This window comes from Mus musculus, chromosome 3, assembly GCF_000001635.26.
Source record: "Mus musculus strain C57BL/6J chromosome 3, GRCm38.p6 C57BL/6J".
Classification (NCBI taxonomy): Eukaryota; Metazoa; Chordata; class Mammalia; order Rodentia; family Muridae; genus Mus; species Mus musculus.
In genome coordinates, this window is record NC_000069.6 from 79,638,655 (window position 1) to 79,665,569 (window position 26,915).

The 26,915-nt window shown below is 39.8% G+C and overlaps 1 protein-coding gene across 4 annotated transcripts in view; it reads right to left on the reverse strand.

Annotated features, from left to right (window-relative positions):
- Positions 1-2,945: 2,945 nt before the first annotated feature.
- Positions 2,946-26,915, reverse strand: part of Rxfp1 (relaxin/insulin-like family peptide receptor 1) — a 96,352-nt gene continuing 72,382 nt past the window's right edge. For 2 of the 4 annotated variants that reach the window (XM_030252661.1, XM_030252662.1), the window contains 9 exons: positions 24,643-24,714; positions 22,614-22,685; positions 21,417-21,488; positions 18,758-18,829; positions 17,589-17,660; positions 13,514-13,743; positions 11,760-12,170; positions 9,419-9,637; positions 2,946-6,363 (listed from right to left, as the gene is read on the reverse strand). In XM_030252661.1, the coding sequence (XP_030108521.1) occupies positions 6,062-6,363; positions 9,419-9,637; positions 11,760-12,170; positions 13,514-13,743; positions 17,589-17,660; positions 18,758-18,829; positions 21,417-21,488; positions 22,614-22,685; positions 24,643-24,714 (1,522 nt within the window). In that variant the 3' untranslated portion in view covers positions 2,946-6,061. The remainder of the gene's footprint in view (positions 6,364-9,418; positions 9,638-11,759; positions 12,171-13,513; positions 13,744-17,588; positions 17,661-18,757; positions 18,830-21,416; positions 21,489-22,613; positions 22,686-24,642; positions 24,715-26,915) is intronic. The other 2 variants (XM_006501629.2, NM_212452.2) reach the window with 2 other exon arrangements.

The following is a 26,915-nucleotide window of genomic DNA, read 5'->3' on the forward strand; positions in this document are numbered from 1 at the left end:
AGAAAGAAATTAAAGAAGATCTCAGAAGATGGAAAGATCTCCCATGCTCATGGATTGGCAGGACCAACATTGTAAAAATGGCTATCTTGCCAAAAGCAATCTACAGATTCAATGCAATCCCCATTAAAATTCCAACTCAATTCTTCAACGAATTAGAAGGAGCAATTTGCAAATTCATCTGGAATAACAAAAAACCGAGGATAGCAAAAACTCTTCTCAAGGATAAAAGAACCTCTGGTGGAATCACCATGCCTGACCTAAAGCTTTACTACAGAGCAATTGTGATAAAAACTGCATGGTACTGGTATAGAGACAGACAAGTGGACCAATGGAATAGAATTGAAGACCCAGAAATGAACCCACACACCTATGGTCACTTGATCTTCGACAAGGGAGCCAAAACCATCCAGTGGAAGAAAGACAGCATTTTCAACAATTGGTGCTGGCTCAACTGGTTGTTATCATGTAGAAGAATGCAAATCGATCCATACTTATCTCCTTGTACTAAGGTCAAATCTAAGTGGATCAAGGAACTTCACATAAAACCAGAGACACTGAAACTTATAGAGGAGAAAGTGGGGAAAAGCCTTGAAGATATGGGCACAGGGGAAAAATTCCTGAACAGAACAGCAATGGCTTGTGCTGTAAGATCGAGAATTGACAAATGGGACCTAATGAAACTCCAAAGTTTCTGCAAGGCAAAAGACACTGTCTATAAGACAAAAAGACCACCAACAGACTGGGAAAGGATCTTTACCTATCCTAAATCAGATAGGGGACTAATATCCAACATATATAAAGAACTCAAGAAGGTGGACCTCAGAAAATCAAATAACCCCCTTAAAAAATGGGGCTCAGAACTGAACAAAGAATTCTCACCTGAGGAATACCGAATGGCAGAGAAGCACCTGAAAAAATGTTCAACATCCTTAATCATCAGGGAAATGCAAATCAAAACAACCCTGAGATTCCACCTCACACCAGTGAGAATGGCTAAGATCAAAAATTCAGGTGACAGCAGATGCTGGCGAGGATGTGGAGAAAGAGGAACACTCCTCCATTGTTGGTGGAATTGCAGGCTTGTACAACCACTCTGGAAATCAGTCTGGCGGTTCCTCAGAAAATTGGACATAGTACTACCGGAGGATCCAGCAATACCTCTCCTGGGCATATATCCAGAAGAAGCCCCAACTGGTAAGAAGGACACATGCTCCACTATGTTCATAGCAGCCTTATTTATAATAGCCAGAAACTGGAAAGAACCCAGATGCCCCTCAACAGAGGAATGGATACAGAAAATGTGGTACATCTACACAATGGAGTACTACTCAGCTATTAAAAAGAATGAATTTATGAAATTCCTAGCCAAATGGATGGACCTGGAGAGCATCATCCTGAGTGAGGTAACACAATCACAAAGGAACTCACACAATATGTACTCACTGATAAGTGGATACTAGCCCAAAACCTAGGATACCCACGATATAAGATACAATTTCCTAAACACATGAAACTCAAGAAAAATGAAGACTGAAGTGTGGACACTATGCCCCTCCTTAGAAGTGGGAACAAAACACCCATGGAAGGAGTTACAGAAACAAAGTTTGGAGCTGAGATGAAAGGATGGACCATGTAGAGACTGCCATATCCAGGGATCCACCCCATAATCAGCATCCAAACGCTGACACCATTGCATATACTAGCAAGATTTTATCGAAAGGACCCAAATGTAGCTGTCTCTTGTGAGACTATGCCGGGGCCTAGCAAACACAGAAGTGGATGCTCACAGTCAGCTAATGGATGGATCACAGGGCTCCCAATGGAGGAGCTAGAGAAAGTACCCAAGGAGCTAAAGGGATCTTCAACCCTATAGGTGGAACAACATTATGAACTAACCAGTACCCCTGAGCTCTTGACTCTAGCTGCATATGTATCAAAAGATGGCCTAGTCGGCCATCACTGGAAAGAGAGGCCCATTGGACACGCAGACTTTGTGTGCCCCGGTACAGGGGAACGCCAGGGCCAAAGGGGGGGAGTGGGTGGGTAGGGGAGTGGGGGTGGGTGGGTAAGGGGGACTTTTGGTATAGCATTGGAAATGTAAATGAGCTAAATACCTAATAAAAAATGGAAAAAAAAAAAAAAAAAAAAAAAAGAAATAATACATGAAAGTACTTTTCTGAGTCCTATTTTTAATTCCTTTGGGTTTGTGTCTTGCAGTGAGATAGGTCATATAATAATTTTATTCTAAATTTTCTTTTTGTGGAAAGGCCAAATTTTCCTACAGTGATTGTCATTTTGCATAGGTACACATCTGAGTATGGGTTTATGCATATGAGTGTGGGGTCCCAAGAAACCACAAGAGGGTGTCAGGTCCTCTGGAGCTAGGGTTACAGGTTGTTGTAAGCTGACCAATGAGAGTACTGGAAACAGAATCTGGATTTCCACGAAAAGTAGCAAGAGCTCTCCCAACCTTTTTGATGCCTAAGGTTTGAACTTAGACGAAGCAGTTTTCCCCCTTTTGTTGTTCTCAGTTTTTCAGCGTGAGGAATCCATCACCAAATCCCATATCTCAAGGAATTATCCCTGTGTTTCCTTCTAAGAACTTTGGAAGTTACTTTTAGGTAAACATACAAAGTAATGACTTTAGATGGCATTTTCGTGCATGTGTGCACTGTGTTCTCACCTCCCACCCTGCCAGCCTCTGCGACTTTGACTCCTCCACATGAATACTACCCTCTTCCCCGACTCCCCTCCCCATCTTTCTCAGTACCTCTCAGTACTTCTTCCCTTCATGGTCCCCTTTGTAGTTTCATTTCACATACATTTGCATGCTCTCTCTCTCTCTCTCTCTCTCTCTCTCTCTCTCTCACACACACACACACACACACACATATGAGAAAGAGAGTGAGAAAACGAACTTATAGAATTTATCTTTTGAGTCTGGATTATTTCATTTAACATATACATAATGAAACTTTATTCAGCCACCGAGCAGGGGGAAAAAAAGACATTTTCAGGAAGATTCATGTAACTGGAGATTTCAATGTTAAAAAATAGGATGCAAAATAAACACAAAAATCAGTAGTGTTTCTATGTACACATGATGAACTTACTTCAAATGAGGTTTCTTACAGATATATAGGAAGGCTACTGAATATTTTGTCAATATGTAAAGTCTTTTCTTTCAATGAATGTCTAGGCTGTTCCCTTTTTCCTGATTTTTGGTGAACATTACAATAAGTATGGATATACAAGTATCTCTGGGTTATGTTAACACTGAGTACTTTGGGTGTATGCCCATGAGTTGACTGGCTAGGTCACATGGTGTATAGATTATATTTTGAGTAACATTATAGGGAAAATGTTGAGGTCCGTGAACTTTCTAATGGAATCTTTAGGGTCTTTTAAATGTAGCTCTGAGTTGTCTACAATAGGGATATATTAACTTCTCCATCATATTTATGGCCATTTTTTATTTCTTTTTGTTTTTTATTTCAAGCTACCACTTTGAAAGATATACTGAATAAGAATTATGTAAGTGGGCACTTGTAGGAGGCACTGCATAGAAACAGGAACATAGGCACAGGACAAAGTGTTTGAGGAACCAGACGTATTAAACATGCGAGCCTATTTCTTCAAAGGAAGAAAATAACTGACACCGGTTGCCTAGGAAGCTGGGATGGGTGTTGTCCGACAACCTAGTGATCCTTTTGCTGGGCTGTGGAGCAGGCCTTCCTGAATCCTCCCACCCCTGCCAAACCTTGAGCATTGCGGAGGCCCTAATCCTGAGTCTGTCTCTCAGTGAGTAGAACCCAACTTACAAAGGAGGCTCAAAGTCCTTTGTATCCTCCATCAGTAATCGATCATTATTACAAATCCTTCCTCCTTAGGCCTGAGCACTGTTTATCAGCCAATCCAATCCATTCTTATTGTAAAGATCATACATGCTTTGCTACTTCTATAGGGACTTTCATCGTGATAACTGTCACATGGAAACCTTCCCCTAAAGTTTTACGGTGCTTAAATGTGTAAGAAAAATAAACTCCAAGGTCAGGTTCTGGAAATTTAGGGCCAGCACCTGCAAAATTGGTGCTGATTTGAGTTTCATTCTTCACCTCATGTGGATGGTTTACCTGCTGGCCATGATGCTGCCCAGGTCTCCATCAGGCTCTCTTATCTCATTCCCTGTGTTAGAGGTGATGCCATTTCCCATTTAGTTCAGTTACTTACAGCTTTGTTTTATATGACCTTTATTAGGCTAGTTTTGGCTCCTTCAATTCTTAGTTTCCACGGGGCTTTTATTATGAAGGTTGTCAAATTTTTTCAAAGGTGTTTTGTGTGTGTGTGTGTGTGTGTTGAAATAATCACATGATATCTATCCTATGTATTATATTAGATTTATTTATTTGTGTAATGGATTAACAAAGTTACCTACCTGGATAAAACAAACTTAGTCATGGTGTGCAATCTTCCCAATCTGTAATCTGTCCCTGACTTTGATTCATTGATGTTTATTGAGAACCATTACATCTATGATCAAAGAATTGATCTATAGTTTTGTTCTTTTATTGTTTTTTTTTTTCCCTAAGGTTTTGATCAGGGCTGTGTTGGGTTTGTAGAGTGTGTTTGCTCGTGTTCCTTGGATTTTCATCTGAGGAACAGTGTGAGTAGCACTAGTGTTAGCTTTTCTTAAAGTTTTGTTTGCAGGTTGTGGATATAAGTTGTTTATATCTTCTTGATTTAATTTTGTTAGGTTACATGTGTCTTGTAACCCTTTTAAACAATCAATTGAAACATGAAGGCTTATTTCTGAATTGGATTTCATTGATCTAAATGCCATCAGTCCTGCTTCTCTGGCTTACCCCTTTGCAATATTCTACCTACCGTCCTGTTCTGTTTCCTCATGATAACACTAACTTAGAGCGAAGCCACTGGAGAACTCAGTATGGAGTGACAGAACAAATGCTGGTTCTGGGTTTATAACAAAGCTTGCCTCCCTCCTGTGTGTGTGTGTGTGTGTGTGTGTGTGTGTGTGTGTATGGGCATGAGTAATACATGTGTGTGGCAGTCAGAGGCTGGCAGTAGGTGTCTTCCTCAGTAGCTGGGCAACAAGCCTTCAGGGTCCTCCAGTCTCTACCTCCTCAGCACTGGGATTAAAAGTATGTTCTACCATAGCTGGCTTTTTAATGGTCGTACTAGGAATTCAGACTCAGTTGGTTGTGTGCGAGCAACAAGTACTTTAGCAATTGAACCCTATCGTAAGATCTGCTTTTCCAAGTGAGAGCCAGGATTTTTCGATGTGGCTGAGGCTGGCCTCAAACTTGTGACCCTTCTGCTTTTTCCTCTCCCATGTTAGGACTACAGGTCTGTCCATGACATCTGGCAACAAAGCCTCCTTTAATAAATATGCTGTGTTGACTCTCAAGTGTGGTGACTCAATGAAGAATGCAAAGGATTCATTAAGCAGCAATGTTTCTATTTTGCAAACAACCACATTTAAAATTGCGTGTGTGTGTGTGTGATGTGCATGTGTGCACACACATGCCATGGTGCGCAAGTGGAGGTCAGAGGACAGTTTTCCAGAGTCTCTTCTCCCTCTACCCTTCCGTGGGTTCCAGATACTGAGCTCAGGTCACCATGCTTGTGTAGTAATCACCTTTCTCCACCGAGCATCTCGCTGACCCCAAACATTTTATCTGATGCCGTTATCTTTGAGTATCATAACACTTTAGAGCTTAGTTTGTGCTGTTAATAGTTCAACATAATATATAGATTAAAAAGGCTCTATGTTGTGTGCTCAGCACTTTACTTCCATGCAGTGTGCATAAATGCATGCTAGAAATAGATTTCCCTTCATCAGCTATGCAAATATGTAATAATACACACACACACACACACACACACACATTGTCAGCATAATTACTTCTCTCTGTATGAACACCAGCTACCTGTCCCTACCTTGGGCCACTCTAAGCTAACTTGTCTTAGATGTCGGCATATCCCTTCATATCGGCAAATCCCTCTAGAAGCACTTCACAGCATTCTTGAGACTAAGATCCAGTTACGAATAAGAATTGAGTCTAGATGACTGAGAAACTAGCGACAGATCACAGGGGTCTGTGAAAGCGCCTGGCTTCATGAACCCAGAGGACATCTCCTGCAAGGGCCACATTTCCACCCAGATGAATGATGGAGCATATGCCTTCTGAGTCTCTTTCCTGTCAACAGACCTTCTTTGTCTGTAGTTGTGCCAGAGTTGATGGATCATTTCCTTGAAAGGTCTAGTGGTCAACGTGTAGATAATTGGGTTCAAAGCACTGTTGATAGGCAGAATAAAAATCACCACCCAAGAGGTAATAGAATCTGGAAGAGAAAGATGAAACAGCTGAGTGATGATTGGGGGTTGTAAGGCATATCTTGCATCCTTCGTCTTCAGCCTCCCTTTTCTTTCATTTGACATAATTAAACACCAAGTTATTTACAGGATGTCTTTCTGTAGTGTCAGTGTTTAAAGGAATGCCAGTGCTCTGGAGGCTTTCTCTGAATACATCAGAGTGCCAACAAAAGAACACTACTGGGGGGCATTTATGCAGTTATGACATAGCATTATGAGTCTATTTAAAGACCAACCACGCTATTTAGCATTTATCATCATTTGCAAATGTTTTAACCAACAGAAGATACATGCAGTATTTCTCAGAATATGTAGATTTATCTTGAATGAATTTCTTGTTTGTTAATGTATTTGACTTCCTTCTGTTTTCCTTTATGGCACAGCTAGGGATTGAACCGAGTGCATTGTATGTGCTAGATGAACACCCAACTGGCTCCCAGACCTGTTTATTTTAAAAGTAGGCACATTTTTAAAGTCTTGCATAAGTGTGTGTGTGTATGTGTGCATGCACATGTGTGTTCATGTGTGTTCATGCATGTGGCCAGAGGTCAATGCTAGCTAGGCTGGCTGGCCAGTGATTCCTGGGATCCCCTCATCTCTGTGCCCTCCCAGGGCTGGGGTTATTGATGTGCTACTGCACGCTTTGCTTTGCTTGTGGTTGCTAGGGAACCTGACTCCTGCTTGTGTGGCAAACATCTTGTAGACTGAGCCAGCTTTGCAATATATTGAGGCTTTTGACCAAATATTTATTTCAGTGAAATATTGTTGAGTAGATTAGCAATACAGGCCTAAAGACCCAACCAATAAGAGCCTGAGACAAGTCAGGTGTGATGGTGCACATCTTTAATCTCAGCACTTGAGGCAGAGGCATGCAGATCTCTGTGAGTACAAGGTCTTCCTGATCTACATAATCAGTTCCAGGACTGCCAAAGTTACATGGAGAAACTCCTGTCTTAAATACTGCCCTTGCCCCCCCCCCAAAAAAAAAGAGGCTGAGAAAAGTACATGGCCATTCTGAGCTATAGAATGAATGAAGCAACTTAACACGACTATGCCTCAACATAGTGGGGAGAAAGATGTAGAGATATAGTTGGGCGGTAGAATACTTGCCTAGTGTTATAAGGCTCTAGGTCCAACCCCTAGTACCACAAATGAACAACCCAAAGTACAAAGCAAAGCATTACAAAAACAGAATCCCCAAACATATTTAAATCCATCATTTTTGGGAGAATAATTTTGATTTTTTTTTTGTCTGTCTGCCTGTCTGTGTATGCGCCACATATGTGTGGGTATCCAAGGAGGTCAGAGAAGGGAGTCAGATACCCAGGAGCTGGGGTTGCAGTTGGATGTAAGGGTCCTCATGTGGGCACTGGGAACTGAACTTTTGTTCCCTGGAAGGAGAGCTAATACTTTCAACTACTGAGCCATCTCTGCAACTTCCTAAACCTATCTTAAAAATCACCTTTGCATATATATATATATATATAACTACCAAATGCTCAGGTTCTTGTCATAATACTATTGTCCCTCTTATTCTTCATAAATTGTCAGATTCTATTATCATCACCCATGTGATCAAACAAAACTAAATTATGCATATGTAGATGCAAAAATGTGAATATATACTGGATTGCATATGCAGTCATTAGGGATACTTGTATATTTTTTGATACAATATGCATGACATAAACTTTGCTCATTAACCTTTCAAAATGTGCAGTTCTGTGGTGCTGAGTACATCTACATTGTTAGCATCCCTCACCACCCTGGTCTCAGAATGTTCTCATCTTCCCAAAGGAAACTGTGCTTGTTAAACGATGTTTCCCACTCTCCCCTTTCCATCCTCTAGCAACCACTGGTCTATGTTCAGTCTATGAATTTGGCTGTTCCAGGAGTCTCATGTAAGACCAATCATAAAACATGTGGCCCTTTCCTGTCAGGGCTATTTGCTCCACACAATACCTTCAAGATTCATGTATAATGCAGTACATGCCAGAATTCCTTCTAAGGGCTGATGAGAAGGCTCAGTGGGTAAAGGTTCTTGCTACCAAGTCTGACAACCTGAGTTTGATGCTCAGAATATACATGGTGAAAGGGGAGAATTGATTTCAGCAGATTGTCCCCTGACTTCCACAGGTGTATACACACACACACACACAAAGTAAATAAATGTAAGAAATTTTAAAAAGCGCTTTCGTTTTTTATAAACCCGAAGAATGATCTATGTATATGCTTGCTACATTTTGTTTGTCCGTCAGTAGACACTCTATGATCCATGTACCTGTTTGCTTTGGTTTATTTGCCCATCCATCTGTAGACACCATACTGCTTCTGCCTATATATGCCACTGTCAACATAGGCGTGCTGATATCTATTTTAGTCCTGGCTTTCAATTTCCTTCTGTATTTACCCAGAAGTGGAATGGCTGGATTGTATGGCAACTCTATAGCTAATATTTTGCAATCTCTAGCACATTCTTCTACAGTAGCCACCCCATGCTCAAATCCTACTATCAATGTACAAGGTGTCAAATTTTTCCTCCTCACCAACATATTCACGTTATGTCACTCAAAGTAACAGCCATTGTGATGCATGTGATGTATATTATTTTACAATGCCGTGTTGTTATCTATTATGTCACCATCTGGTGCAGTGTCCTCTAGCATATGTATTGTAGGGAGAAACATTTCTCCAAGTCTAAAAAGTAAATAAATTCATGATTGGGTAATTGTTGTTGTTGTTTTGAGGTCGTTTTAAGCAGGCAGTCAATTTAAGCAATGCATACCATTTGTTTTGGTCATTTTGTTTTCACGATATAGTTTGTGTTCCTAAGAACTGTGCTATTAGGCATTTATGGAAAGAACTGAGCAGTTCCTCCGGGTAAGCACTTCACCAACAATGGAGCCAGAGTCCACACCACTCTGACTAATAATTCCTGAAACGAGTTGATGTTTAAGAGTAGTAATTGTCTTTTTAAAAAGAATAGCTCCGCACAGATTTACTCTCTCCAGGGAAAGATTGTACCTGGTATTTCCACCTGAAGCAGTGAAAGAAATTTCAGTATGAAGATGGGAATCCAGCACAGCGCGTCGGTGAAAACGATAAAGAAAAAGCGTTTGGCGAGAACCACCTCCTTCTTCACTTGCTTCTGTATTTCGGTTACTGTTACGGAGCTTTGATGAACACTGTAAAACATGCTTCCATAGGAGAACACAATGATGATAAATGCCACCAGGTTAATACCTGTTTAGACCATGAAGAACATTAGTAGTGTATGTTAGCATTCTCTTAAGACAAACAGATTTAAAAAAATGGCTTTAGATGTTACTATTAAGGCCACAGAACCAATAAAGTGGTATTTATTTATCCACTTGTTTACTTTGTGACAAGGCCTTACTGTGTTGTTCAGATGAGCCTTCAACTTGATTAGGTAGCCTAGGCTGGACACCAAAATACAGTCCTCCTGCCTCAGATTATAAATGTGTATCAGATCTCCTTCCTGGCCTCCATTTCCAATTATACAGTCTCATCTCTAGCACTACCTCCAATATTGTCTCAAAGGGTCTCTCTGTCTTTCCTCTCTGCCTCCATTTGCTGGGGGTTCTGCAGCTCCTCTGGACCCAGGCTTCCTCTCTCACCCCATCTCTTTTGTGTCAGCCACCAATACCCAGAGGCGCTCTCTACCTAGGCACATGCTGGCCAGTGAGAATCAAATAGGCAATCTTTACTCTCCTTCCTGTCTTTGATTCCAGTTCCCTAGTCTCATCCCTAGCCTAGTAGCAGACCATCTGCCTTCTTCCCTTCCTGTTCTTCTTTGATTCCACTCTCTGGAAACTCAAACAACCCTCACAGCAGACCCAGCTTTCCTCCTCCCTCTAGTTCCTTTCAGCTCCATCTTCCTTACAGTCTATCCCTGTTCCTTCATGTTAGCTCCCAAAACCTAGAAACACATTCAGCCTGGGACTCCCGGTGGCCACACCATGCAGGGGAATCAAAAGCACTCCTTACCAGGCAACCCATAGCCACCACACTCTTCTAAGATCCAGAGAGGGCAACAGAAACTGAGGAGTGGAACACTCAGCCAACAAGGACAAGACCTGATATCAATGCATAGAATCACAATGATCCCAAACCCTGATGCCTGAATGCCAGCGCAAACACAACCCCACAGTCATTAGCAGCCAAGACAATGTTTCTCCAGAATCCAGTAACCCCACTGCAGTATGCCCTTAAAACAAAAGAAGGCAATATAGGTGCTGCAAAAACAATTATTTCAAAATAGCTACTATGAATATATTCAAGGACCTCAAAGAGGATATGAATAAGTCTACTAATCAGTTTGTGAGAACACTAACTAACAGTAGAATGAAATGATTCAAGACATGAAGTAGCAATAGAATCACTGAAGAAAACCAAAACTCAGGTAAAACTGGAAATGAAAATTTTAGGGAGTCAAACAAAAACCTCAGAAGTAAATGTTCAACAGAATAGAAGACATGAAGAGGAAATTTAGGGCATTCAACACAAGATATAGAAGAAATGGGTACCCTGATCAAAGAAAATGTAAACTCTAAAAAACCCAAGCACAAAACAGGAAATCTGGGACATCATGAAAAGACCAAATCAATGACTGGTAGGAATAGAGGAAGGAGAAGAAACCCAGGCCAAAGACAGAGAAAATGTTCTCAACAAAACCATAGAAGGAAACTTCCCTAACCTTAAGAAGGAAGGGCCTATCAAGGTACAAGAAGCATACAGAATACCAAATAGACTGAGCCAGAAAAGAAATTCCCTATGACACATAATCAAAACATTAAAGGAAACCACCTAACATATAAAAGCAAACCTTCTGGAATAACCCCTGATTTCTCTCAGTGGAGACTGACAGTCAGAAGAGGCTAAATGGATGTTTTTACAAACTTTAAGAGACAAACACAAATGCCATTTCAGATTACTATAGCCAGCAAAACTTTCCAGTCAGAATAGATGGAGAAAGAAAAACATCCCCAACAAAACCACATTTATCTATGAAATCCTCTGGAGAAGTCACTAAACACTACCCCTTTGAGATTAAATCTCCCTTTCACAGGGGTCTCCTAAGGCCCGTCAGAAAACACAGATATATACATTATGATCTATAATAGCAGCAAAATTATAGTTATGAAGTAGCAATGAAAGTAATTCTATGGTTGGGGTCACCACACATGAGGAAATGTATTAAGGGTCACAGCATTAGAAAGTTGATAAACATTGGGTTAGAAGGACAGAAGTTTGTAAGCAATGGAAGTCATAAATGAGTTTCATACTGCGAGATACCCTAGCAAGAGCTGGGACCCAGGAAGGCTTGCAATGCAGGATTTCTTACCAAGAAAAATTACCACTGAATAAATCTGGGCTCCAGTACTTCCCGTGTCTTCTGAATGAAGAGGAAAGCATACTCCATTGGTGCCATAGTAGTTTTTGAAAAATTCCTTATTGCCAAGTGGAGCAAAAGCCACTATAAACCCAATAATCCAAATGAAAATCAGAACCGTGATTGTTCTGCATTTTCGAGGCCTTAAACACCGAAAAGGATACACAATGCAGATGTACTTTTCCAATGTCAGAAATGTTAAAAGTAAAACGGATACTTCTGTGGACAGAATGGCCAACGACCCCATGAACTGACAATGAACACTCTCCATCCACGGCTGTGCGTGCTTATTGTACTCTCCCCGAAACTTGAGGTCAAAGGCACCAATCACAAATAGATACACCCCCATTAGGCAGTCAGCACCTACAAGGGTCCAAAAGTTATAGGTTCAGAGAAACAGATAGTATGCATATCTTTACACAAAACATTTTAAATGACCCTCTTCTCAATATTGCCAAGACATTTTATTCTCTCTCTTTTTTTTTAGATTTATTTTATTAATATATGTAAGTACACTGTAGCTGTCTTCAGACACTCCAGAAGAGGGAGTCAGATCTTGTTGCGGATGGTTGTGAGCCACCATGTGGTTGCTGGGATTTGAACTTTGGACCTTCGGAAGAGCAGTCGAGTGCTCTTACCCACTGAGCCATCTCACCAGCCCTATTTTATTCTCTTAAGAATTCATAAGTTGGTTAGACAGCTTGGCAGTAGAGTGCTTTCTGAGCATGAATAAGGAAGAGCAGCCAGAGTTCTTATCCTCTGAGTCAACTCTCCAGCCTCCTGAAATCCATTTTTTAATTGAAAAAAAAAATGATACCATAGATTCTAATTATGCTTTCCCTGCCCCTAACTCCTCCCAGATCCTAACTCGCTATCCACCCAACTCCATACCCTTTCTTTCTCTTTTAAATAACAAAAAACCCAAGAAATACACATAGAACTAAAAAGCAACTCAAAATATATAAGCAAAAGAACAATAAAGAAAAAAAAGCCAACACAAAGCAATATGAGACCAAAGTCTACAAAAAGACCATTGACTTTGCTTGTGTTGACCAAATACTCCCTCAGGGGCCTGGCCTCAAGTGTAGTTAATAGACCCAAATGTGACTCCATTGGAAAAAACTAATTTTTCTCCAATGTGAGCGTTGACTCTCTATTTTTTTTAACAGTGTAGTTATCCTTCAGCCCTGTGTAGGAAAATTGAACTTGACTCAGAATTTTGTAGCTAACCATACAGAATTGTAGACATTTTGTGAATTTTGTTTCTCACATAGCTTGCAGAGAAAATAAATTAGAAGTCAGACTTTGCACAGTGTCTGTGATAGTAAACGTGGCCACTCACACAATGGTGGGCGTTGTAGGGCTTACTTACTCGAGGGGCTGCAGGTACACCCTCAGCTCTGGGACCCAGGCTGTAACATCCTGAAGTCTGATTTTTTTGTTTTGTTTGTTTTTCTTTATAGTCCTCATTTAATGTAATACTTTACAATCACTTTTTAAAAACTTAAAAATAAAATCAATCTCACTTGGAGACATTTCCATATTTACATATTTTAAGCTGTGAGTGAAAATTATTCTAGTTGTTCAGAGACCTTAAAAAAGACCCAGCTTGGGTCCTCTGGAAGTGTGTGCTCCAGCCCCACAGAATTTATTTTCTAGTAGCAACGATTTCAAGCCTTGTTCTTTTTTATTCAGGAAATACTCACAGCAGAGAGAAATGATCGACATGGCATGCAGCTTGTTCTCAGATCTGATGTATGGTCGCATACAAATAACAAAAATGTTTCCAAAGCAGGTAATGGCAGATACAACCCAGACAAAGACTCTCTGGATGATGCTTGCCAAGAGGTTCTCTAGAGATGAAATCCCATCCGTGTTGGGCTTACAGCTGCGCACATGTGGTGCGTATCCACAGTACTGAAATTTCTTAAAATAGCTGGTTACAAAGCGGAGACAAAATTATAACATATTTAACTTAATGTCATCATTGACATATGTTTTCAGCATTTCTTGGTAGAAAATGTATTCATATAAGATTCAGTGGAATAGAAAATATTTCCTTACCAATCTCTCATAATTCTGAAGTTCAAAATTTAACTCTTAATCAATCACTTGACTTTATAGTAAAAGCATGTGTGGGTAAGAACTACAAGCAGGCATGACGAATGCATGCTAGACATGTCTTAACATATGCATAACTGATTAGCTAGTGAACAAGAGAAGGGACTTATCCAAAGAAGCCTTCAATGGCTGTTTCCAGAATTCAGCCCATACAAACCAGTGGTTCTCAAACTGTGGGTCACGACCCCTTTGAGAGTTGAATGACCCTTTCACAGGGGTCACCTAAGACATCAGAAAACACAGATATTTACATGACAGTTCATAACAGTAGCAGTAATACAGTTATGAAGTAGTTCTGAAGATAATTTTATGGCTGTGGGTCACCACAACATGACAACTGTGTTAAAGGCTAGAACTGGTATAAACGCATGGTCATGAAGCTCATAGCTTTGCCATAGCTGATCTTACTGCTTAGCTCTTAGGGGGAAAATTAAATTCTCTCTATTTGCTGCTCCCATGGCTTTTCAGTTACAAAAGTTATAATACAACATTACATTAAGTTATTATCTATAACTACTAACCACATCCACCACTCACACTAGATTTTGAAACACGATGAAGAATTGCATGTTGGTTGAATTTTTTCATCTATAGAGAGAGATACCTGCTAGGATAACGACATCACCTGAATAAACAAGAATTGCTCTTATGTCAGCAGCAATACGAACACCACTTCCTGGGTGTGTTTTAGATACCAGAAATAAGTTCTCTAACGAACTCCATGAGATCAGTGCTAGCAATATCGTAATAGGAGATTAAGCCTTCAGTGGAGGAGAATTGTTGGACAGGAAATTTTCTAGTGATAGTAGAGATTGGAATTCAGACTGTGTCAGTCTGCCTTACAGGCAAAGAGTGGTGGCAAAACAGAAACGATCTCTATAGCATCAACAGCTGCAGTAGTAAATGATACAAGGTGGAAGTCATTTTGTGCCTTGCACACGGGCAGGGCAGTTGCTGCTATGTCCATCTGGTTGTCTGCATTTCTCTATGAGCTATGATGGGGTGGAACAGAATATAAGGATGGGTGTGCTGTTTCTTCTTGTTTAAGAGTCTGAAGCTGAACCACTTTCATCAACAGAAACTCAGTGGGTCTTGCCTAGCATAGACTCATCTTTTAGCAATAATGACTTTATCTCTTCTGAGGGGAGCCATCCTCCAGCCACAGGAATCTTGGTGGGTGTTCAGTAGAAGCCTTCCCTAGCTCAGGGTAGGCAAATACCCTAAGAGAACCCCTGAGTCTTGTTGATGGCATGCAAATGGCTTATTTCAGCAGGGCTTGGCTAAGACCACTGTTCAACTCTTGTTCCCATGATTCCTGGCCATGTCTGGCTCTTCTTTTTACTTATTTCTAGATTCTGTGAGCTGCACTAGTTTCTTGCAATAAACTCTTCTTGACCAGACTGCTTTGTTGTGAGCAAGCAAAAAAGCTTATGAAAGCTTTGTCTCTGAGGAATCTTGGGAAATAGAAACAATGCCCTGTGCTAGACTTACAGCACAAGGAAGAATACAGAATGGTTGATAAGACAGTTCTAAAGTATTGAAAATTACCACAATGTGAAGAACAGTCTAGCGCTTGCTATGATAGCAACTCAACTCAAAATATGTATAAGGTATATATATCACCAATGCAAAACCAGACACAACATATAGAATTCACAAAGGTTATCATTTCATCCACATACTTTCTCCAACCATACTCTGATATTACGGACAATTTTCCCTGAGGACGGGTTCTCCCATCTTCATTAATTTGTAACAATTATTTATATCTATTAAAAACATGTTTGTACATTTGTACATCATATATGTATATTATACATTTATATGACATATAAATGCATATTTAAAACAATAAATAATTGCTACAAATTAATGTGTGTGTTGTGTTATATTGTGTGAGATGTGTGTATATATCTGACTCATGTGTTCCATGCATGGATGAATAGGTCAGAGAATAGCTTCAGGTGTTGATCCTGACTTTCAACCTTGGTTTTGAGGCAGACCTTCTCTTGTTTGTGTCTGCACTTCACTTTCCAGGTTATGTGGCTCCCAAGCTTCCAGTTGGACTGTCCTGTCCCTGTGTCCCAGCTCACTGGAGGAGTGCTGAGATCACACACACGCCCCTTCTTCTGTGTTTTACTCGGGTACCGGGAATCTGAACTCAGGCACTTTGACCTGCTGGGCCACCTCTCCAGCCTCTTTGTAATTCTTTTATATACATTCTTATGTCCTCATCTGGTGGTACTTACGCAAAGTGTACACATCACTAGCTTGCTGGGTAAATATCAGCATCTGTGCCTGGTACCAGAGATGATGTGTGTGCTCTGTATGATTCAGTTGGCCCCTCTTACATTCGTGTTTCTTGGTATTTTTAATTTTTCCCATAAAATTTTATCAGAGTGTGGAAAACTAAAATCTGTCCGGTTAATGTCAAACTTTAAGCATTTAACTATTGAATACTGATGTCTGAGACTATCTAGGCTGCTGAAAAATCCCATAGACTGGGAATTTAAACAATTAACATTTATTTCTCACTTCCCCATGCTGGGAAATCCAAGGTCAAGGCACCAGCATATTAGATATCTGGTGAAGTCCTGCTTCCTGATACATTTTTACTATGTGAACTCACATAGTGGATGGTGCAAGAGAGATCCTCCCTCTGTCCCTTTCTCCCTCCATCTTTCTTTTCCTCCTTCTTTTCTTCTTTTCTCTCCTAAAGTTTGATACTTTCAACTTTTTTGTTTTCCCTCTTTTGTGTGTAATTCACGGTAAGAGGGTTACATGGTTATAGGGTCCCATGGCTATAGGTTATTATGGTTGTAAGCTCACATGGTTATAGGCTCACATGGCTATAGGCTCACATGGTTATAGGATCACTTGGTTATAGGCTTACATGGTTCTAGACTCACACAGTTCTAGGCTCACATGATTCTAGGCTCACATGGCTATAGGCTCACATGGCTATAGATTCTCATGGTTATAGGGTCACATGGTCACAGGCTCACATGATTCTAGGCTTACACGGTTCTAGGATTTATGAGAGGTCTAAACATCCTTTGTTGGATATTTGAAATTTCTATTCCTTCACACAGGTGCTGGTTAACTCAGGTCCTCATGTTTTCATAGCATTTTCCCCATCTGAGCTATCTCCCCACCCAGGACTCCTCCCTCTCCCCCTGTCTCCTTCCTCTTGTGGGAATCCATCAAACCCAGTGCTTTGATGTACTAGCTCTAGTCTTTCTTAAATTCATTTTTGTTTTGAGACAGGGTATCACTATGAAGCCATGAGTAGCTTTGAATTCTCCATATAGACCAGGCTGACTCCCAACTTAGCGATGCACCATCTCTGTTTCCCAGTTGCTGGGTTTGAAGGTGGTGTGCCACCACCCTGTTTTTCAATTCTCTTTAAAAGGGATACTGACGCTTCATGAAGGATCTGCCCTCAGGAGCTAATCAGCTTTTCCAGGCTTCACCTTTTAATAATACCATCACTTTGGGGTTAGGATTGCAACCTACAATCTGGAAGAGGGACACAAATACTAACCATACAGAGACAAAGTAATAGAACTTGTTAATATTTTATTTATATTTAGTATGTATATATTATATGGGGACATAAAAATTAAAATCAAGGTGAACAACAAGAAGACATCTACTTACATGTGAGAGAGATTTATGAGCGGTCTAAACATCCTTTGTTGGATATTTGAAATTTCTATTCCTTCAAGGCTGCTAAAAATACCAAGTAATAGTCAAAAGCACATATGTTAGCCACAGCATAGTAAGGCAATTATTTTTGTGAAAGACAATGCAGCAATGTGCCCTTAGTTAACATTGTTCTAAGTGAAATACTTAGTCTCAGCCTCTCTAGACACTTCCTTGGCTCATAGCCATGTATATCCTTAAAAAAATATCTTCACAGTTCATGATATAATACCTAATGCATGCTAACGAGTCAATAAATGTTTGTAGAATAAGTGCATACATTATATTCTGGACATCTTTAATTTTTCCAATGCCTTTTAAGTCATACTTTTTATCTAATAAAGAGCTATTTTACTGTAGAATAGTTAGATAAGAGGAACCGAGGCTTATCTTTTAAAGACAATTAGACATTAACAGAGCTTTTGGTGTGTGTGTGCGTGTGTGTGTGTGTGTGTGTGTGTGTGTGTGTGTGTGTGTGTGTGTTGGGAGTCATGATTAACATAGTCTAGAAAATTGCATTTGAGGGTAATCTTTGTTGTCATCTTGACACACTTGGGAAGAGGGAATCCCAGTTGTGGAAACAGCCTCCATTGTTTTGGCTAGTGGGCGTATCTGTGGTGCATTTTCTTGATTAATGATTGACATCGAAGTGCCCGCAAGCCAGTAAACAGCATTCCTCCATGGTTTCTGTTTCAAGCCTCGAGTTCCTGCTTTGGCTTTTCTCAATGATGGATTGTAACCTATAGGCCAAATAAACCCTTTTCTCCCCAAGTTTATTTTGGTCAGTGTTTCATTGCATCAATGTTCTTTTATAACAAGCTAGGAGAGATACTTACAGTAAATCTCAACTACCCAGAATTAATGGAGCAATGAATATGCCCCATACATTCAGAGAACACAAGTGCACAATTCGGTATCTTAATCTTGGTGCCACAGAGAGATGTAGAGGCTCATTTTCATTTAATTTTTAGTTTATTGACACATGATATAGGAGCAATTCTATATGTCTATAGTCCATCAAGGACTCATATATTTTTGTGGAGCTTGAAATAAAACATAATTAAAAGATACAAGAGCATGTATGCTATTAGTATTGAAGTAAAACTGTACAAGCATATACTTACAGAGACTTGAGTTTGGCAAGACAATCGAATTGATTTACTTCAATTTTCTGGATTGGGTTATAAGAAATATTCCTGAGTTAAAAAAAAAAGACAGCCATAAGTCATTCCTAAAAATTGTTTGGAGAAAGAGAATATATTTGTTGACTTTGAATGAATTTGAGATATTTACTAAAAAAATGTAGTACAACTCAAAGTATATTGAAAATTTAAATGTCAGCCCTGAGACCATAGTGGAAGACCTCCATGAAACTGGCCTGGCAGTGATTTCCTTTGGATGTGATTTCCAAAACATAAACAGTAAAAGCAACAAGAGCCAAAGAGGACCACATCAACCCCAAAAGCTCCTTCACACCATGAAAGGAGGCGACTACAGCATAGAAAAACGATTTGCAAGGCACTCTCTCATTTTTCTCTCTCTCCCTCTAGTTTTGTTCTGCACACACTGTGGTAAACATGCACTCCACCTTTGAGCCACATCCCTACCCCTGCAGAGCATCCATTGAGGATGGATTAATATCTAAAAAAATATAGGGGACTAAATGCAATTGAAAAAAGACAAATAATCTGATAAAGAAATAGACAAAAAACATGAGTAGATATTGCCTAAAAGAAGACACACAAATGGTCAACAGATAGATAAAGCAACCTCAGAATCAGTATTCATCAGAAAAAATTACTAATTTATTTATTAGAGACAGAGAATAGCTGAGGATGACATTGTATGTCACTAGATTTGGCCTTGACTTTTGAACTTCTTAACTTAACATAAAATTCTATTGGTTATACATTAGGCAGGCTGCTGTATTTTATTATAGTAGCAGAAGATGAACTAGATCAACAGCAATAAAGGGAAAGATATTCTTGTTCATGGCATTGGAAAACTCAGTCCATATTAAAGTTTACGAATTTATATAAGACATCAAAGGTGCCCAAATAGCAAAAGCAGTATTGGAAGAAAAGAACAGCATTAGGGTTCCCACAGTAATGTACAGCTGGGTAGACCAAAGAGCTCAACTATAGAGTCCACAGACAACCTGACTCAGACATAATCAGATAACTTTTGATATAGGTGTCAAAGGCATTCAACAAGGAAAGGACTTTTTTTTTTTTTTTTTAAATAACCAGTGTTGGGAAAATTGGATAACCTTGTGCAAAAGAATAGAATTAGACGCTTACTGGACCATGTCCCCAAGCTTACTCCAAAAGGATGTACCTAAAGGTAAAGCTATCGAAATAGAAGAGAATTTCATTGAGTGGATTTGACAGTGTCTTAGATATGAAACAAAGTTTAGACAAGAAAGTAAAAGATAGAAAAGTGGCAGTATGTTAAAATTAAGGAAATGTCACTCATAATAGAGGGGAAAACACATGTGAGATCTCTGTAGGACATAGGACTGTCTGTAGAAAACACAGGATACGTAAAGAATTAAAACTCAACAACTGCAAAAGGAGATCACATAAAAATGAATGAAGCACGTGAGTAGCTTTTCCCTCGGAAGACAGGTAAGTGACCAAACACGTGGGAAAAAAAATCCTCAACACCACTGTTTGCGGAGCAGTGAAAATCAGATCCTCAAAGATTCTCAGCTAAGGTGACTGTGAGCCAGAGAAGTGCAAATAACAGGTGTTGGAAGATGGTGGAAACTGGAGCCCTGTGCACCGAGAGAGATGTACACTGGCACAGCTCTGATGGGAAATACAGTGAAACAGAGCGGAGCTAGAACTACCGTGTGACCCAGTCACCTAATTTCTGGGGGTATACAAGTGGTCTCTGGTTCAGGATTTTTTTGCTTTACAACAGTGTAAAAGCAATGTACCGCTACTGGAAGCCATGCTTTAAGGGTAGTTGTATGGTTTAGCGGTAGAGTCCTTTGCCTAATATGCATTATTCATCCCTGAATACAGTATTACTGCCTTGATACAGTACTATTGAGAAAGGGAGGTACAAAGGGATTAGTAAAAAGGGGAGCTCCTCTAAGATCTTCTCTCGGGCTGCAGCTCCCAGACAGCCATCGAAACTCAACAGTACAAAGCAGATACTCTACAGTACACGGGTTCCTAATTCACAGTGGTGGAGAGAGTATTAATATTAAATGAGCTTTAAAGTGAATAGTTCTGATTTATGATGCCTTCATTAGGTAAACTTAAAGGTTGCTGTGAGTTAAGAAGGAACATAGAACCCAAATAACTGAAGGTGGACCTCCAGACATGAACGGGCACATGTGTTCATAACAGCATTATGCAAACTAGCCAAAAGGTGGAAGCAATCCAAGTGTCCATGGGCTGGAGGATGACTGCAGCCTTAAGAGCAAAGAGAATTCTGACACATGCTACAATATTGATGTACCTTGTTGGTATGGTAAGAGAAACAAGCCCGTCACAAAATAGCAACTATGGACACAGAGCAAGAAGAATGGTGGTTGCCAGGACTGGGGCTTGATGGATGTGGAATTCGTGCTTGATGGTTATGGGGTTTCATATTTGTACTAAGTAAAAAAAAAATCTATGGAGGTGGATGCAGGTGAGAGTTGAACAGGAATGTGGAAGATCTTGATGTAATCCAGTGATACAGAAACAGATGGATAACCCGAATGCTATGTATAGTTTACCACAGTTGAAAAATAAGATAAAGAAATGAAGAGGTAAGTTAATGTCTTACAATTGCGACAGCTCCTTCAGATCCTTAAATATGTTCGGTGGAAGATTTTCAATCTTATTACTTCCTAAATCCCTAGGGAGACAATTGCAAACATGTCATATTGGTTTTTGAAGACTCCATTCATTGGTAGAAAAGTCATTTGAAAACCATTTACAACTTTCCAACAGTGCCTTTGGTAAATACCAAGAGAAGAACTATCTCCCTGGTGTGGGGATTGAACTCACAGCCTTGATCCTGCTCAATGTGTGCCCTACTTCTGAGCTCCGCCTCCACATGCATGAAGTCAAGAGGCTTTAGAAGAGGGAGTGAAATAAAAGCTGTTCTATCATGAGCCAGGGATGGTAGCACATATCCCTAATGCAAACATTTGGGAAGTGGAAGCAGGAAGGTCAGAAATTCAAGGATATCCTCAACACTACAATGTACTCGAAGCCAGAATGGGTCTAAAAATCTTCTCTCTCCATTTTGTAAGTTCTAGTCCATATTTCATCCTTTCTCTTCCCCCTTTCTCCTTTTCTGTTAGAGAAAGGATACAATTTGAAGCCCCGATTTTTCTTTTGTCCGGGTTTCTTACAGTTACCTCAAAATATGTAATTTGAGGTTCAAGTTTCTTTCAGAGAGATGCACAGGCTCATACTCTCCTGGGCGGGACATATGTGTGCAGAGGGGGAACCTAACATGATGTCACCTTGGAGCTATAAAGGGCTTTCAGCAGCATGGTCTGTGAAGTGTTGACATGAGAGAAGCTCTAGCTTCTTTTAAACAAGAAAAGGTCTCAGTGAGCTTGAGTTAGGAGATTGTGAGCTACAACAGGAAAAGTGACTTCTCCCACCCACCTCCAGGGGTCAGGCAGGAGGAAAAAACAACCTGTGGGAAAGTTAAAGGCAGGAATCCTGCCTCTTTGGAGCAATTAAGCAGAACATTGTACGATGCATTTTATTTATTAACCTTACCCTGGCTTTATTCTTTGTTCAAAGCTATGTTTTCTTTATCTAACTTATCTCAAATATTTGTTTCATATTTTATTTTGTATTTACGTTTGTAAGCTATCTGAATTGTTCTGTGACCCATGGGCACATATACTGTTTGGGAAAAGGAAATTAATATTTTAAATTAATATAATAAATATTATATGTGTAACTAATATGAAGTAAAACTGGAAAAGAACATTCTTAATGCATATTTAGTTAGACTTACAATTCATCTAGTTTCTGGAGGTGTGTAAATGCATGTTCATTTAAGTAATTGATTTTGTTCTTCCTCATTACCCTGAAAATTAAAAAAAAACATGTTAACATGTGGACATAATTATAATATGATTACTAAATGTAACTCTTGAAAGATAACATAAAAATCATGAATATAGAGTACATTCTCATATTAGGATATTTTGAATAGTATGATTGATTAATATCTGGTTTATTTATTTAGGAAACACAGTCTCAACTATGCAGCCCTGTCTGGCCTCAAACTCACAATCTTTCTGTGTCAGCCTCTTGAGTGTTGCCACTACAGATGTGTGCCAACATGCCTAGCTTCAGTCTGAGTTCATTCTTAAATTTCTCAAATCTTTTAATAGGGGTGATATGAAAATATAATGCAAATCTGTGATTAGAAACGGAGAAAGACCGCTTCAGAACAAAAACTGAGTGTCTTGCAGCTATGAGCACAGGCATTTCGACTTGCCTCCTCAGTCTGAAAGGTGTATCTATCTAACAAAACGCTCCATGCACCACAGACCTCTTATTTGCTAGTGCATGGCATTAGGATGAAGTCACCTAGGGTTTTACTGCTGTGAACAGGCACCATGACTAAGGCAACTCTTATAAGGACGACATTTAATTGGGGCTGGCTTACAGGTTCACAGATTCAGTCCATTATCAGCAAAGCAGGAAGGAACATGGCAGCATCCAGGCAGGTATGGTGCAAGAGGGGCCGAGAGTTCTGCCTCTTGTTCTGAAGGCAGCTAGGAGACGACTGGCTTCCAGGCAGCTAGGATGGGGGGTTCTTAAAGCCCACATCCACAGCGACACACCTATTCCGAGGCCATACCTGCTCCAACAAGGCTGCACCTCCAAATCGTGCTGCTCTCTGGGCCATTTTCAAACCATCACAATTGCCTTAATTAATATAAGAAGACCTAGCCTGAGAGTGGGCCGCATCATTTCCTTGGAGCCCAGGACTGTATAGAAGTAGAGAGGTCTGGCAGAAGATTAAGCACACATACATTATTTTTCTCTGCTCTTGAGCAAGGAGGTGATGGGGCAAGCTGCCTTAATAAGTCCTGCCACTATGAATTCTCTGTCATGATGAACTATAACCTGGAATTGTAAGCTAGAATAAATGCTTTGTCCACTAAGTTGCTCGTTGTCAGGGTGCTTTATCACAGTATAAGTGAGAAATGGACATCTATTTTCTTCCCCTGAGGTCTAATGTACTCGTTGCAGATATTTAAATACTATGTGACATGTCTTCAAGTAGCTTTGTGCTAGCTCTACATATTTAACTCTGTCCATCACTACAAAACATTGCCACCTTCTCCCAGTAACTCTGGACCTAAACCATAGACACCTACCGGGAGAAACCCAAATGATTTTATTTTTCTGTATAGATGTTTAAAAGTCAATGCCAATGGTTATTCCTGAGAACATACATATAAGTGAGACTACATAGATTGAGCAGGTTATATTTATGAGTGGGTTATATATTTATATTTAACAAGATCTATCTATCTATCTATCTATCTATCTATCTATCTATCTATCTATCTATCTATCTATCTATCCATCCATCCATCCATCCATCCATCTATCTATCTATCTACATCTGGCTGGCTTGGGGATCACTATGTAGATCAGGCTAGCCTCAAACTCTTAGAGATATGCCTTTGCCTCTGGAGTACTAGGATTAAAGGTACTGATTTGTTTGTTTGTTTGTTTGTTTTATTCTTGAGATTAGAATTACATCACTTCTCCCTTCCCTTTCCTTCCTCATACCCCTTCTTGCTTTTCCCCTAATCCATATTCTCTTTTTTCACGGATTGTTTCATATATGTATATATGTATATTGCATATATATACATATATATATAGTTTCATTACATATAGATATTTTCACTACCTATTTATCATCTATCTGTCTATTATCTATCCACCCAAGTTTCACATAAAGGATTCATTTGGTTTGTAAGGAAGGTCAACATAACCTTAAAAAAGATAGTACTTACAAAACAGTTAAATTATTGCAGGAAATAAAAGTCAAATTTCTTAAATTATGGATACGGTTGCCTTCAAAGTCCCTACAACATAAAAATGGAACACAAATTAAATTCATAGACAAAAATAAATTGGCTAGGAATTATTTGCTACCAAATAAAACATCGTTTCTTTACATTCTGTTTACAATGATTTGTATAGCAGCTGAATATACATATATACTATATATATCTATGCTGTATACATGTAGTATTATTGCCTGTCATCTGTAGCAATAGTTAAAATGATATGAGGTTTATCATATTCCCCTTTCCTTTCTCCCTCTAATCTCTTCCATTTTTCCTTAGTTCTGGTCAAACTGCTGGCCTCTTTTTCTTTGATTTTTACTGCTACATATGCACACATATACATGCATAAATAAATACAATCTTCTGAATATATATATATTCAGCAATATATATATATATATTTCAGAGCTACCTATTTGCTATTGGATAACCAATTAGTTGCTCATCACTGGGGAAGACTAATTCTCCCTCTCTTAGAAGTCACTAGTTGCCTGTACTTCTCTAGGCGTGGGGCCCAGTGAAAGTTTCTCCTTTGGCCTCAGTGTGTTTATTAGTGATATCATTTAGTTTTGGCACTCTTTCTGCACCTTCCCCTTGTGATATGTTCTTTTAGTGACATGGGTGTGGAAGCTGTGTTGGGGCTGGGCACACCATGATCAGTTGTTTTCTGCATTTTTACAGTTGTTTTTTTGTGTTAGTCTTTCTGAGAGAATATTTAGTTCCTGTTTCCCCATCTTAAGTAGTCCTAGAAAAGATTCCTAGCAGCCTGCCATTGCTGTGAGCCATCGTATCTGTCCTTTCAGGCAAGCATCCCTTGTTCTTCACTTCAAGCTGGGGAGCTGCCTAGACATTCCCCTGGAATGCCTGTGCTGTGGGGAGCTGACATCACACACACGGAGTCTCTTCACAGCATCAGAAGTTGCCTTTTATTTCTTCCACTGCTGGAGACCAAGTGCGCTTTGCCCATAGTAGACGGATGCCCTACTACTGAGCTATATTCTCAGCTAGAATTGTTCTTACATTGCACCTCTCCTTTGACCCCAGCAGTAGGGGTATGCTAGAACTTTGCAGAGCACATGGATATCCTGCCCTCAACACTGTCCTTAGGTCTAAGGGCATCACATACTTAGTTTACTGGTTGCCAGATGGCATGAAGTTACTCAGAAGCAACAGTGACTCGTGCAGGGTAAAAGTGTGGGAGAGCTACTAAAACCTCCATGGAAAACTTGCAAAGCTCTAGAGAAAAGCCAGTGTCTTGTCAGCACCAAGGACACTGTTGGCCTTGCTTTGGGAACTACACTTTAGTCGACATTGACAGAGTTAAATATATCCGAAAGATTGGGAAGATCAAGAATTAAGGGATCTCAACACTGAATACATTGGAGAAGGTTATGTTTACTCTTGGAGAGCAACATAAAAGGAGCGTATTTGAAGTCAGGCTGTAGAATGAACAGCAGACCGCTCTTCTGGAGGAAGAGTTCTTCATTCTATGAAAGTGGCTGCTAAACGCTAAGAGAACTGTTTCGTTAGTCGTCTTGGTTCAGGCTTTTGGTCTGGTCCTGCTCCTTTTATCTTATTGCTAATGGTTATTCATGAACATACCACCAGGTGGCAGTGTTCCATGGCAAATCAAAGTATGCTCTCTTAAAGTTGCCTGCCGCAGCTCCCACCTGTAATCTCAGCAGTAGGGAGACTGGGACAGGAGGATACATGCAAGTGAGTTTAAGGCCAGCCTGGGCTACATAGTGAAATCTTGTTTAAAAAATAGTCTCGATTCACATTTTTCTTTTTGGGTGCTTAGGATTCAACCCAGGATCCTTTGCACTAAGTTAGCACTCAACCATCAAGCTGCCTCTCCAGCCGCACAGTGTCCACAATGTTAACTGTTGATCGCTTCTGTAAAGCACTGCTCGATTGTGTTTAGTTATTAAGTCTCTCATTATCTTCCTGAGTTTATTGCTCAGCATGTCTACTTTGCTGTAAATTTGGATACAAAACAGTCAACTTTTGAAAATTTCTTACAAAACAGGAGGTAAAGGAAGTTTTCTTGATTCCGGTAGGCAGTTTGTTGATTGAACTTTTCAATAGTAATTTTGGTCATTTCTTTAGGAAAACAAACAAACAAACAAACAAACAAACAAAAAACAAGGACCTCACTCTGTACCCCTGGTTACCTTGAATTTCTAGTGATCTTTCTTCTTCATCCTCTTGCTTTA